This window comes from Nymphaea colorata, chromosome 1 (genome assembly GCF_008831285.2).
Source record: "Nymphaea colorata isolate Beijing-Zhang1983 chromosome 1, ASM883128v2, whole genome shotgun sequence".
In the NCBI taxonomy this organism is placed as follows: Eukaryota; Viridiplantae; Streptophyta; class Magnoliopsida; order Nymphaeales; family Nymphaeaceae; genus Nymphaea; species Nymphaea colorata.
This window is the reverse complement of record NC_045138.2, coordinates 18,105,131-18,117,709: the sequence shown is the minus strand read 5'-3', so window position 1 is coordinate 18,117,709 and position 12,579 is coordinate 18,105,131. Positions and strand designations below refer to the sequence as shown.

At 39.1% G+C, this 12,579-nt stretch overlaps 3 protein-coding genes across 3 annotated transcripts; all 3 read left to right on the top strand.

Annotated features, from left to right (window-relative positions):
• The first annotated feature begins 2,173 nt into the window (after positions 1 to 2,173).
• On the top strand, positions 2,174 to 4,482 carry LOC116246306 (chlorophyllase-2-like). The gene is made up of 2 exons (XM_031618127.2): positions 2,174 to 2,473; positions 3,508 to 4,482. Exons 1-2 carry the CDS (start codon positions 2,237 to 2,239, stop codon positions 4,183 to 4,185), a joined length of 915 nt encoding a protein of 304 aa, XP_031473987.1. The 5' UTR covers positions 2,174 to 2,236; the 3' UTR covers positions 4,186 to 4,482.
• A 115-nt stretch (positions 4,483 to 4,597) lies between these two features.
• On the top strand, positions 4,598 to 6,566 carry LOC116246305 (chlorophyllase-2-like). The gene is made up of 2 exons (XM_031618126.2): positions 4,598 to 5,008; positions 5,678 to 6,566. Exons 1-2 carry the CDS (start codon positions 4,631 to 4,633, stop codon positions 6,374 to 6,376), a joined length of 1,077 nt encoding a protein of 358 aa, XP_031473986.1. The 5' UTR covers positions 4,598 to 4,630; the 3' UTR covers positions 6,377 to 6,566.
• Positions 6,567 to 9,856: 3,290 nt separating this feature from the next.
• LOC116248862 (chlorophyllase-2-like) lies at positions 9,857 to 11,741 on the top strand. Its single transcript, XM_031621988.2, has 3 exons — positions 9,857 to 10,392; positions 10,584 to 10,824; positions 11,055 to 11,741. Exons 1-3 carry the CDS (start codon positions 10,310 to 10,312, stop codon positions 11,715 to 11,717), a joined length of 987 nt encoding a protein of 328 aa, XP_031477848.1. The 5' UTR covers positions 9,857 to 10,309; the 3' UTR covers positions 11,718 to 11,741.
• The last annotated feature ends 838 nt before the right edge of the window (positions 11,742 to 12,579 follow it).

Here is a 12,579-nt window from a genome sequence, read left to right as displayed (position 1 = left end):
CGAAAACTCATTTTCATTAGACCTACTGATGGGAAGTAGTGATCATGCATGCAATGTATGTTACTATGGTACGGGTATGTGTATGGGTACTGGTACTTCGTTTTTGTAAATCTTAGTACGCCGTGAATATTATATATCATTATATATTTTTATTTCAAAAAAAACCAAATGATATCATCACACACAATGTTTCTTTCATAAATCCTTAGATAATCTCATAAATAAAAAAAAAAATAAAAACAAAACTTTTTAAGTTATAATATAGTTTGAATTAGACTGGAAATCAGATCCAAACGTACTGGCCGTCTGGTACTCCACCAAAAGTGGTGTACTGACATAGATTGCAATCATTAGTAAAAGATCACACTATGTGAATTACGAACCCAGGTCAATTCTCAAATGTGGAAGCGACCTATATTTCCGACTCAATTTTCAACTTTAGCCTTTTTCTGCCTTCCTTTTTTTCTGAAAAGTACAAAACGTGCCTAATGTTTAGGGTAAATAATAACTTTCCACTTAACTTTTGAAGTTACTAAATAAGCAGAGAGAAATTTTCAAAGTGTCACCTTGGAAAGAGGAAACACTAATTTTTGGTGTAAGATGTATTAATCCAGTGGCAGAGTTAAAAATTTTTAATGAGGAAGGCTGAATTAAAGTTTTTAAATTTTGACTAGAACCGAAATATCATTTTTTAAAAATTTTTATATAGAAGTGAATTTTTCTAAAATTTACATACAAATGTAAAAAAAGTTGAGGTGGGGGTGCTACCTGGCTCCACCCCTCAATCCTTTTGAGATCATAGATGCATATATCTTTATTCAATCAAGAAGAGTGGTTTTTTAAGAAGGGTAGTTTATCATTTTATATAAAAAATTTAATGTTTCTTAAGCACCTTTTTGGCAATTTGTTTCCCCAAATGGGTATCAAAAGTTTTTTTTTTAATGGTTACCTAACCGTTGGTTGTGGGAAACTGGCTATGTATACACATGCATGGGGGGTATGTAATGACTAAAATGCTGGAAACTGGTTATGTATACACCCTTGCATCCATGGGGTATGTACTGACTAAAATGCTCCCGTTAAAGTGAAAAACGTATATAGCTTTAAAAAAAAAAAAATTAAATGCCACCACCTCCTTCTTTGGTTTCCTTGGTGCATATTTGTTACGTACACAAAGGTGTGCACGCAACTCCATCTGTTCGCTGTGATCAACTTGATATTTGATCACAGCTGCAAAACGCCATTTGGCAGACGTTGGCCTGCCTCTGTTCCAATTGTATCAAGATTCTTGTTTTTTGATGGCGAAGTAGAGTCAATTTTGGCCTCTTGCCAAAGTCTGGCAGACTTATTAGATGAAACTCGTGATAGTTTCACGTGTATATGCTTGTTGTTCTACATGACCTCAAGGCTGCTAGGTGCAGTCTTTGTCCATATACAAGAAACCCAAGTACACAAAACTACTATAAGCCACACAAACATGAGGCCAATATTCCAAGTCCAAGTGAAGAAAACTCTTATGACAAGAAGTTCTTAAATAAACATGCAACATGCAAAACCATCTGCTACTAAGGGGGGCAGCTAAATATGCACGTTAACCTCTCGTTTTCCCATAAATATGACCCAAAGTTGATCTTTTCAGTTTTCAAAGTGACCAGAAAATGAAGCCAGTTGAAAAGCATTTCTAGAGGTTTCGAATCAAATACCTCATATACTGACGGCAATATCTCTTCCATGAGAGCGGAACTGGTGCCATGAAGGCCGGCTTAATTGGGTTTCTTTTTTGGATAGTGAGTTGTTAACATCTTCCTCACCTGAAAAATATGAGTTACAGTCCAATCATATATTTGCATCTTTTCAACAATGGGACCTGTTTGTATTCGGACACTCTGAGGAAGAAATCCAAACAACTCATTCAGTTCCAAAGAAATCAAATAATGAGATGGATTGTTTTACTCAACCTGGTTAATCCTATTCAAGATGTTTTCTCTCTCTAACGCGTGATTGCCATGTGGTCTTAGAAGGGGTGCACGGTCAAGTAAGGCTCCTATTTTACGAAAGCTTGTCAAAAAACACATACATAATTTCATACTGCAATTCTAGGAACATGCAAGGCACGCAGGACAAACCGTGCGTCCTCTATAAATACCTCTCTCCACCACAATATGATGATCAGAAAATAGGGTTTCTGCGAGAAAGTTTTCTAGGAAAAGTTTTTCCGAGGAAAAGATTTTGCGGAATGGCTGGGCTTGGTGGCGTGTTTTTGCTAGGGAAACACAAGGTTGGGACGAAGGAGATCGAAGCGGCCAATTCGGTCCTTGTGTCTCCTCCCAAGCCACTTCTGATTGCTTATCCGTGTGAAGAAGGCCGATACCCAACGATGGTTTTCCTTCATGGCTTTCTCCTTCAAAATCATTTCTACGAGAAAGTGCTTTATCATGTCGCTTCTCACGGCTTCATCGTGGTGGCACCACAGGTTGGTCATCCTCTCCTTCAGGTGAAGGATGAGTCGAACTACTCACGCTTTACTATTTTTCAAAATTTTTACAAGAGATTTATTGTATTTTTCAAAAGTTTTAAAGGCTAGGCGGCAGAGTAGGTGGAGGTTGTGTGTGACGCATATGTTTCATGGAATCCACTCTTGGAAACATTAATTTACTATTAAAATTTAGATGAATTCGAGTTCAGTTATATAGAGTAGTCCCATGAGATTAGGGTCACCGCTTTATGTTCAATTGAAAATTTGTTAACTATATATTATATTTAGTGTTACATGAAAAAAATATACAAAATAACATTGGTTTACATAGTAGAACTTACACAAAAGAATAAGATAGATTTTCAGATTTTAATAAATCTAGTTTGTACTCTCTTCATCTCTTGCACTTATCAGTTCTTGCATTTCGATTCCTTTTCTTTTGGTCATATAATCAAAGTTCTCGAAGGCCACACATATTTCTTTGAGCCAACTCAAATTAAGTGCTTGCTTCAAATCATATTTACTGTGCTTCTTACATAATGTCAAATATATCTACTTTGGATTGGATATCTGACTGGACCATTCTAAAAAAAAAAACCAGACATGGCAAAAGTATCTATGTAATTAATAAATTGGATCAGGTTCAAAATTAAAAAATGACATTGAATGAGATGCGGATATGGATATACATTAATATTAGTTCAGATGTTGAATCGGATCTACTTTTAAATAAATATTTTATATCCAATGCTTTTATATTTTGAAAATTACCAGATTTAGTTAAAAAATCGGATTCAAATTCATATATAAATGTAAACTTGGATTCAGATTATGAAATCGGATTTCAGATTTAAATTCAGATTTGGATATGACTTTTCTATATTCAAAAAATCAAATATAGTTAAGATATATCCAATTCAAATATGATCCCTTGAAATCCCCTGTGCATCCCCATAACCGTATCGATTTAATTTATGCGCTCGTTGCCTCTTTGCTACTTTCTGACCATGATTGAAATGAATGTCCTGTAGCTCTACAAAATTGCAGGACCTGATTGCACTGAAGAGATCAGGTCAGCAGCAGCCACAGTTGACTGGTTACCAGCAGGACTGCAGGCCAAACTACCAAAGGGGGTGCAGCCGGACTTCACAAGGCTTGCACTCGCCGGCCACAGCCGGGGAGGGAAGGTAGCCTTTGCCCTTTCACTGGGCCTAGAAGCCAAGGCCAGGCTGACCTTCTCTGCCCTGCTGGCCATAGACCCGGTCGATGGAACTGCCCCTGGTAGTCAAGTCGACCCACCGGTGCTGACCTACGTTCCGGACTCGCTAGACCCCAAGGCGCCCGTCTTGGTGGTCGGCACAGGCCTCGGCACTGAAAAGAAGGACCTTGTGCTCCCTGCCTGTGCTCCGGAGGGCGTCAACCATGAAGAGTTCTTCAGAGACTGCATGGCACCGGCTTTTCATGCCGTGGCTAAGAACTACGGTCATATGGACATGCTGGACGACAACGAACTGGTGGAGGGGGTTGCTCGTTGCCTGTGCGAGAGTGGGAATGACAGAGAGCCCATGAGGAGGTTCGTTGGTGGCATCATGGTTGCCTTCTCGAAGGCCTATTTGTTGAAGGAAAATGATGATCTGAAGCAGATTCTTGAGATGCCTGATAAAGTTTCGCCGGTGGTTCTGACAAATGTTGAACTTAAAGAGAATTGAATTGTTGCGATCCCTTCTATTATTAGAAAATGAGAGTTCGATAATGTTGGAATATAATTGCATTAGTGATCATGGTTGTTGACACAAACATCTTTTCTCTCTGTGGCTGGTCAATATGCTTGAGATGCTCGTCGGTGATGAACTCTTCCATTCCTCTTACAAGTTGGTTGTGCAAAACACCAAATCTAATACTCTTTTTTTTTTCTTTTTCTTTTGCAAGTACATTATCCAATAAGCACATCTATCAATTTGAACAAGCATATAAAATTATCACATTCTTTTTTTCAAATAAAAGAGAACTCCTCTGTAACCTTTTGTTGCAGGATTGGAGCATGAGCATGTGGGTTCGCCCATCTAACCAAACTCTTGTTGCAAGAAATTCTGACAGAAAGGAAAATCAAAAGAAATTTGAGTGCATTCATGAAATTGGGAGAAAATCAGGACGATGAGGAAATACAAAACAGATAAGGTATTTATGGAACCCATATGCCCCGAAAAGGTCTGGTTCCTTTGTGACAGCAACCAAAGAGAACGGGAGAAGGGCAGGGACATGTCTTCTTCTTCTTCCCCTGCTTCTGTTGCTGCTGATGCTGATAGAGTTTTCGAACGGGGGAAGCATGGAGTAGCAGTTCTAGACATCAAGCCAGGCTCCATTTCTACCCATTCTCCATTACCACATAAACCTCTATTGGTTTTTCACCCAAGAGAGGAAGGGGAGTACCCAGTTCTCCTTTTCCTTCATGGCTACCTTCTCTATAACTCCTTCTACTCCCAACTCCTCTCCCATATCGCCTCCCACGCCTTCATCATCGTCGCCCCTCAGGTCAGCCTGTTCTTCCATCTTTCTTCTTCTTCTTCTTCTTCTTCTTCTTCTTCTTCTTCTTTTGAAAGCACGCAAGAGCCTCTAGGCATTTTTGCTGTCATGTTTTGGATTATGGTGAACGGATGGGCATTTGGGTGGCAAGTGGATCCTCTCACACCTCATTCCCATCTCCAATCCGTTAAATCTCTTTCCCAACGAAGAATGAAAATTTGTCTTCAAAAATTAAGACCCTCCATCTTTTGCACTTTTAGGGCTCCTGTTCACAGGTTGATTCCGGTGCTTAGAACACTGATCTTTTAAAATAAAAGGCATCAATTTGAACTATTTATTGTCTATGTCAGTTGATTCGTTTATACTTTGCAGTCCTAAAGCGAGAGAAACAAGACGTATTTTAGGGTGTATGAACAACTTGATAAACTTGAAATTGTGCTCTTGACCTCCTTCAAATTAGAGGTATCTGCTCATAGAGCTGGTGTGAATCTCTTGACCTCTTTCAACCTGAACATTCTAAACTGAGATTGCTTGCCAAAGGAACAGAGCCTCTTGTGGCATTGGTTCCAAATTCTTGTTTTAATATTTGATCTGTTGCAATGATTTAATATTTGAAGAGCTTTAAATATTGGAGTTATGAATGAAGTTCTTTGCTCATTTCAAGTTCTTGCATTGTAGCTATACACGTTTGCTCTAGCTGATTGCATGCAAGAGATCAAGAATGCAGCCATGGTAGCAGACTGGATCCCAGCTGGCCTACAAAGTTATCTTCCGACTTATGTGCGGCCGGATCTGAACAGGATTGGTCTTGCAGGGCATAGCCGGGGAGGCAAGGTTGCCTTTGCACTTGTACTGGGCCTAGGCGCGGTCAAGACCTCGCTGAGGTTCTCTGCGCTGCTGGGTGTGGACCCAGTTGATGGAAAGTCCGAAGGAGAGCAGACAAACCCGCCAGTACTAAAACACGAGCCCCAGTCTTTATCCCCCAAGATGCCGATCTTGGTCGTCGGCTCCGGCCTCGGCAGCCGGAGCCGGTACCCAGGCCTCCCTTCCTGTGCGCCTCATGGGGTTAATCATGCAAGTTTCTATAAAGAGTGTGTACCTCCTTTTTGTTACACAGTAGCCACTAACTATGGTCATGCAGACATGTTAGATGATCATACTCCAGGTCTTAGGGGTATGGCGTCCTATTGTTTGTGCGTAAATGGGGACAGAAGAGAGCCCATGAGGAAATTTGTAGGAGGAATTATGGTGGCATTTCTAAAGGCTTATCTGTTAAATGATGATGAACTTTTGGAGAAGATAACTGAGAAGCCTCATAACAAACCGGTGGACTTCACTATTGAGCTTAAGAAAAGCGTAGCGGAATTGGTGGCTTAGTCTATCATATCTAGAAGACAGCAATCTTACTGGGTAGATTGTTTTAAATGCAAAAGTTTAGAAGGTAAATGATGTACCAATGGTAATTTTCCTTCACTCTTGTTAATATCAACCTTTCCAGTCATACTGTGCTTCATATTGTTGCAGGAAACTTTTGGTTGTTAATACCATTACTAGTAAAAGTTTTACATGGATTTGGAATTCTTTCTTGCACCTTTCATTACACCACACAAGATCTTTATCCAGAACAGTGTGATGCCTTGGTAATTTTAACTATGTGCTGCTTTTTGTGAAAACATTGCAGAATCTATTATTATTGATGTATATCTCTCATGAACGACTTCTTGCAGCACCCTGATCAATCTGATGCCTCTAAATTGATTCACGTCCTGAAATAATACCTGAAATAGCCAACCAATGCATCTTCTCCAAAGATTCTCGAAGTTGCTATTTTAGAAACTCAAGGTGTAGCAGTATAACTAGGAAATAGTTTTCTAAATTTGCAGACATGATATGTGGACTACAGACTGCACCAAACCTTTTATTATACTTTTTTTAAACATCTGATAAAATAGATAACTTGCAGATGATTTCCTTGTAGGAACTAACTCATAAATCACCCAAATAGAATTCATGGGTAGATTTTCCTTTTAAAGCTCTGCTCCCTTAATCTCCTTCAAGCTAAATGTCTCAAGTTGAACCCACCAGCCGGGCGAACGAATATCTGCTTAAAGGTAGAGATCATGTCAATATTGTTAGATTTGTGAAACTTAGACTCGAAAACAAGAACCTCAAAGAACTTCCAACTAAGATGGTAACAAACAGGTGCAGAAGTACAAAGAAATTTACATAAAAACGATCATTTTTCTTGGTGATGGAGGTGGTCGCCATCTGGATATCTTGAATAGTTCTTGAGAGAAGCAGATACTATTTTCTCTTCTGGTTTCTGCTTTAGGCAAAATCAAGAAATTAGATTTGAGAGTAGTTTGCACGTGAAACAGGGCCTCCAGCCATGATCAGATATTGAACATAACTTGGCAAAATCAACACAAGGATTTCGTTCTTGTTTTTTTTTTTTCCTCCTTAAACTGCATATTTTGTTTTGTTTTAGTCGTTTTGCTTTCACTTTTCAAGTTTCTGCAATATCAAACTTCCTCCCAACAGTATCATACAACGGATCGAGACTTCGCTTTATCAAATATAGGGACCCCAGATCCATTTTGAATTGATGCACATGAAAGGAAGGAAAAAGAAAAGGCAGACAAACAAAAACAAAAAGCAAGATTAATCATATGTTGTTGTAAACTTTATCTTCAAGTTTGCTTTATTTCCTTCATAAAAAGTGACAAAATGTCAAAATCTACTTCCTTGGATCTGCCCTCATTGAGTTGTGTGTGAAATCCGCTGAAGTTGCGATATGGTTGAACTTGAGCACGTGCAACATGTAAAGCTTGAAACACAGGACTTTGGCCTGGTGGAAAATCATCAATATAGTGGAAGAAATTACAAAAAAATAGTTTTTCTTTGGCATATGCGGCAAGATTTATAGCTTCTAATAACAGTAGTCCGTCTGGACGGGCTACGCACATTGAGAACTTTCTTGAAGATGCAAACTTTTAACAATTTAACTAAAGTTTTTTTAAGAAAGAAATACCCCTCTTCAATATGAGAGAAGAAAATTATAAGCACTCATTACGCAATTACTGGTCTTGCTAGTTATAAATTATAATATGGACTCTTAAATGCCTTTTCAGGTTTGGACTGGATCCAGCCTTTGTTGAGCTCAAATAAGTAATTTGATTCATTCAAGTCCGGTACAGTTATACTCAAATTAGGACCCCATTTTTTAACCGGATTCATATTGGACTTGAGTAAGCCGGATATCATGCTCGAACGCAAATTTGGTATGAATGGCTTACTGAATACAAATATGTTTTGTAATTGGATCTGGACTTCTTTACCAAATCAGGCTACATAGGTTTGAAATTCGATCAGTAATCAAATATGTCTGATTCATTTACATCCTTATTATCATCTATGATTCCTTCAAAAAGTTGGAGACCTTGGCCTTTGGGCTCTAGAAGACCAGTTTGTTGTATTTATTTTCTTTATTTTAACTAGCAAAAGGTCTATGGACACAAATAGCGACCAAAGATAACGGACCAAACCAAGAAAAATTCATGACTCCGCGAATGAAGTAACTTCAATATGATAGAGAAAAACAGGAAGTGTATATCTCACAGAACATGTGAAACCAAATTGCTGATTTCTCTTCTAATGCAAACTAAATTAGTATAAATGAAAAAAGTAATCTGTCAGAAGTTAAAGAACATCTTTTTAAGCTGATTATTTAATTTTATTTATGCTATAGTTCATGTGGGCAATTCCTTCTGAAATACTTAGCTCATGAAAATTTGAAGCACAGAAAAATCTATGCAAATTGAAATGAAAAACTGTTTCGAGTTTCAGGGATTATTTTGGCCAATAGATTGGCAATAAAATATGGAAAAATTTTCAGAAAATTATTCGGAAAAAGTGACACTTTTTTATTCGATTTTAACTGTCGAATTACATCCAAATCGATCGTATGTGGTGGTCAGATTCTTTTCCTATTCACCAAACTGAAAGTATCATGATACTTTGAAAATAATGCCAGTTGATTTTGACAGGCAAGGCATCCTGAAACTCGGGAGTTAATATTAATGGCGCCCTGTATGTTGGTCCCTCTAAACCGTGGAAAAGCTGGCAATGTTTCATGAGTAGAGTTTTGATCTGCATCTCTCATTTATCCTTTCTGGTCCCTCCCACTGCCGAAATTTTAGCTGGATGGAGCACTAATTCAATAACTTATATATATATATATATATATATATATATATATATATAAAAGCTTTGTGAGGTTGGTGGTCGTTGGCTCCGCCACTGGTCCCTTCTTTAATTGCATGATACATTTTCCTCTTGCCAGATCAGATCTACAGATCCAACAACAAACGGGTCAAGATGATGTGGGTAGGAACCTTCCGTTTGTAAACCAAAAGCAACCCAACAGCAATGAGGGGAATGCTCAGAATGTACCACCTTATATCAGACTACAAGCCTAAAAAATGAGACAGTAATTTGAGTTAGATTTAGCTCCATAATAATTTTTAAATGGCTTCAGAAACAGAACGAGCTAAGCAACACCTCTACTTAGGGCTGCACGTGCGCCAACTAGGGCCAGCTCGAGCTCGACTCAGACTCAAAAGACTCGAGCCCAGCTAAGCTTGAGTTTGACTCTATTATGCAGCATCAAGCTTGAGCTCGATTCACTTAGCTCGTTTATTTAACTTCTCAAATTTCTTTGAATTCATTTAACCCATTTAACTAGTGTTTTTAACTAATTCAACTATGAACATCCATCTAACAGAAAATCCAAAGAAAGAATGCACATGTTATACATCCAAATATCCAAAAAGGAAAAAAGAAAAACTTAACTATTGGAAATCTTTCATTCATGACCCATTTATGTAGCCAAGCCAAGCGGAGTTTAAAGGAGTCGAGTTCTTACAACTCGAACTCAACTCTCTTAACATTTGAAGCACAAATTTAAACTTGATCTCGACTCATTTTTTACCGTCGACTTTGAGTCTGAACTCAACTCATTGATGCAGACCTATCTCTGCTTGGTATTTTTGTCAACAAAATATGCATTTTCTTTGTTTCTTTTTTGTGGGGGGAATCAGATGAGGATCAACGCGGACAAAACATAGGCTATGGTACAATTGCAAGCTGGATGGATCATGGACCAAAATTGATTTCACTCTTTATTCGTGCAAGGGAAGTACCAGGTCGCGGATATCGTTGTAGACGGTGAGGATCCTCTGTCTCCGCCCAAACCGCTTCTGATTGCTCATCCCACTGAAGAAGGCCTGTACCCAACTTTGGTCTTCCTGCATGGCTTTCCCCTTCAAAATTCCATGTACAGTCAGTTGCTGCACCATGTTGCTTCTCACGGCTTCACTGTGGTGGCTCCTCAGGTCAGTTGCCTTTTCCCTTTTGATCCGAATCATCTTCGGCAATACGCAACATCAGGGGGATGTTAGCACATGCGTCCACTCTATAAATCCTTCCATCTACCAAAAGTTATTTATCAGATCGACGAGATGTTTTGTTTTCTCTGGCGTTGCATAGATCGGTGGATAAAGTTTTGCAGGAAAAAACTTTGCAGGAAAAGTGTCCACAGCATGGCTACTGATGTATTCGTGCAAGGGAAGTACCAGGTCGCGGATATCGTTGTAGCCGGTGAGGATCCTCTGTCTCCGCCCAAACCGCTTCTGATTGTTCATCCCACTGAAGAAGGCCTGTACCCAACTTTGGTCTTCCTGCATGGCTTTTCCCTTCAAAATTCCATGTACAGACAGTTGCTGCACCATGTTGCTTCTCATGGCTTCACTGTGGTGGCTCCTCAGGTCAGTTGCCTTTTCCCTTTTAATCCGAATCATCTTGGGCAATATGGATCTTTTCTGAGAGAAAATCAAAGAAGAAAAAGTTGTTAGTTAATGTTCTCATCGATTTTCTTTCAACCATGTATCTATCTTGAAGATGATCTCACAAGTCTTGCACCCACCAATTTATCGGTGAGAAAAATCACACCATGAAACACATACTCTGTTTATTTGATTGATTATATATCCTGCAGCTGGACAATATTCTAAGATCTGATTGGATGGAAGACATCAAGTCAGTAGCAGCCACAGTGGACTGGTTACCAGTTGGTTTGCAGCCAAAGCTGCCAGAGGAAGTGCTGCCGGACCTCACCAGGCTAGCCATTGCCGGCCACAGCTGGGGAGGGAAACTATCCTTTGCCCTTTCACTGGGTATAGACGCCAAGCCCAGGCTGACCTTCTCGGCGCTGCTGGGCATAGAGCCAAGCGATGGAACAGCACCGGGCGTCCAGATCGACCCACCAGTCCTGACCTTCGTCCCGGACTCCCTCGACCCCAAGGTGCCGGTCTTGGTGGTGGGCGCAGCCCTCAGCAGTGTGAAGAGGGAACCGGAGCTTCCTGCCTGTGCGCCGGAGGGCGTCAACCATGAAGAGTTCTTCAAAGAGTGTGTGGCACCAGTCTTCTACGCCGTGGCTAGGGACTACGGCCATGTGGACATGTTGGATGAATCTGTCCCTGTTACAGTCTGCGCGGGTGGGGATAACAGAGAGGCCTTGAGGAGGTTCGTTGGTGGCATCATGGTTGCGTTTTTGAAGGCCTATTTGATCCTTGACGCCCACGATCTTAACAAGATTTTTGAGATGCCAGATCGAGTTTCTCCTGTGGTACTATCAACAGTTGAAATGAAGAAGAATTAATTAGATGCTAGATTTAATGTGTGCGATATTTCATATTATATATACATATAAAAATTTAACGATGACACTGTCTTTTGAAAGTCACAAAGTCATTTAATCAAGTCAGCACTGTAGAGAAAAACAAGAAGAAAAAAATTATGGGTATTTTTATTATCTAATATTATGTTTTCTTTTTTTTCTCTCTCTCTCTCAACTGTTCATCTACTTCATATAAATATAAATGATCCTAATTAAATAGCTGGTAACTTTGAAAAATTAGAATCATTGCATTATATATATATATATATATATATATATATATATATATATATCCCATACTTATCCATCTTTCCATTGTCTGTGCGGATATGAAAGAGATGTGTGTGGTTTGGATTTTTCTTTCTTTTAATTGGGTTTCACACTGAAGAGGATAGTCAATCAATTCATATATTGCAATATGGCTTTGTCATTATCACTGTCGACCACAAAAACTTAACTATCATATCAGAGCGCTCCTTTTAAGTTGCGAAAGAAGGCCCCTCTTTTGATTGAAAAACTAAAAGTTGAATATACTTGGTTTAAAAATAAAAAATCTAATGGATCTATAGATAGGATCTAACTAGGAGATGTAACCATTAGATTAGAATAGTTGCCTAAATACAGTACAACTCTTTTCTAACTCAGTTGGGCGAAAGAAGAACAAAAAACTCAAAATAGCAGGTCTGGAGTATTTGTTCATAGTTCTACTCAAGTTGGTCGGCCCCTAGTTTTACTTACGGAACGTTAGCCAGCTAAAGAGGCTAATAATGAAAAGGAAAGTAACTTCACTGATTAAACTGCAAGATCGAGGAATAGAAGTCAATAACTGAAAGGAATACAAAAC

Bases quoted from the DNA above. Each gene is read 5' to 3' on its own strand.
- LOC116246306 (XM_031618127.2), top strand. From the start codon at position 2,237: ATGGCTGGGCTTGGTGGCGTGTTTTTGCTAGGGAAACACAAGGTTGGG. The intron at 2,474-3,507 runs GTTGGTCATCCT...AATGTCCTGTAG, and splicing joins TCATCGTGGTGGCACCACAG to CTCTACAAAATTGCAGGACC.
- LOC116246305 (XM_031618126.2), top strand. From the start codon at position 4,631: ATGAGGAAATACAAAACAGATAAGGTATTTATGGAACCCATATGCCCC. The intron at 5,009-5,677 runs GTCAGCCTGTTC...CTTGCATTGTAG, and splicing joins TCATCATCGTCGCCCCTCAG to CTATACACGTTTGCTCTAGC.
- LOC116248862 (XM_031621988.2), top strand. From the start codon at position 10,310: ATGGCTTTCCCCTTCAAAATTCCATGTACAGTCAGTTGCTGCACCATG. The intron at 10,393-10,583 runs GTCAGTTGCCTT...AAAACTTTGCAG, and splicing joins TCACTGTGGTGGCTCCTCAG to GAAAAGTGTCCACAGCATGG. The intron at 10,825-11,054 runs GTCAGTTGCCTT...TATATCCTGCAG, and splicing joins TCACTGTGGTGGCTCCTCAG to CTGGACAATATTCTAAGATC.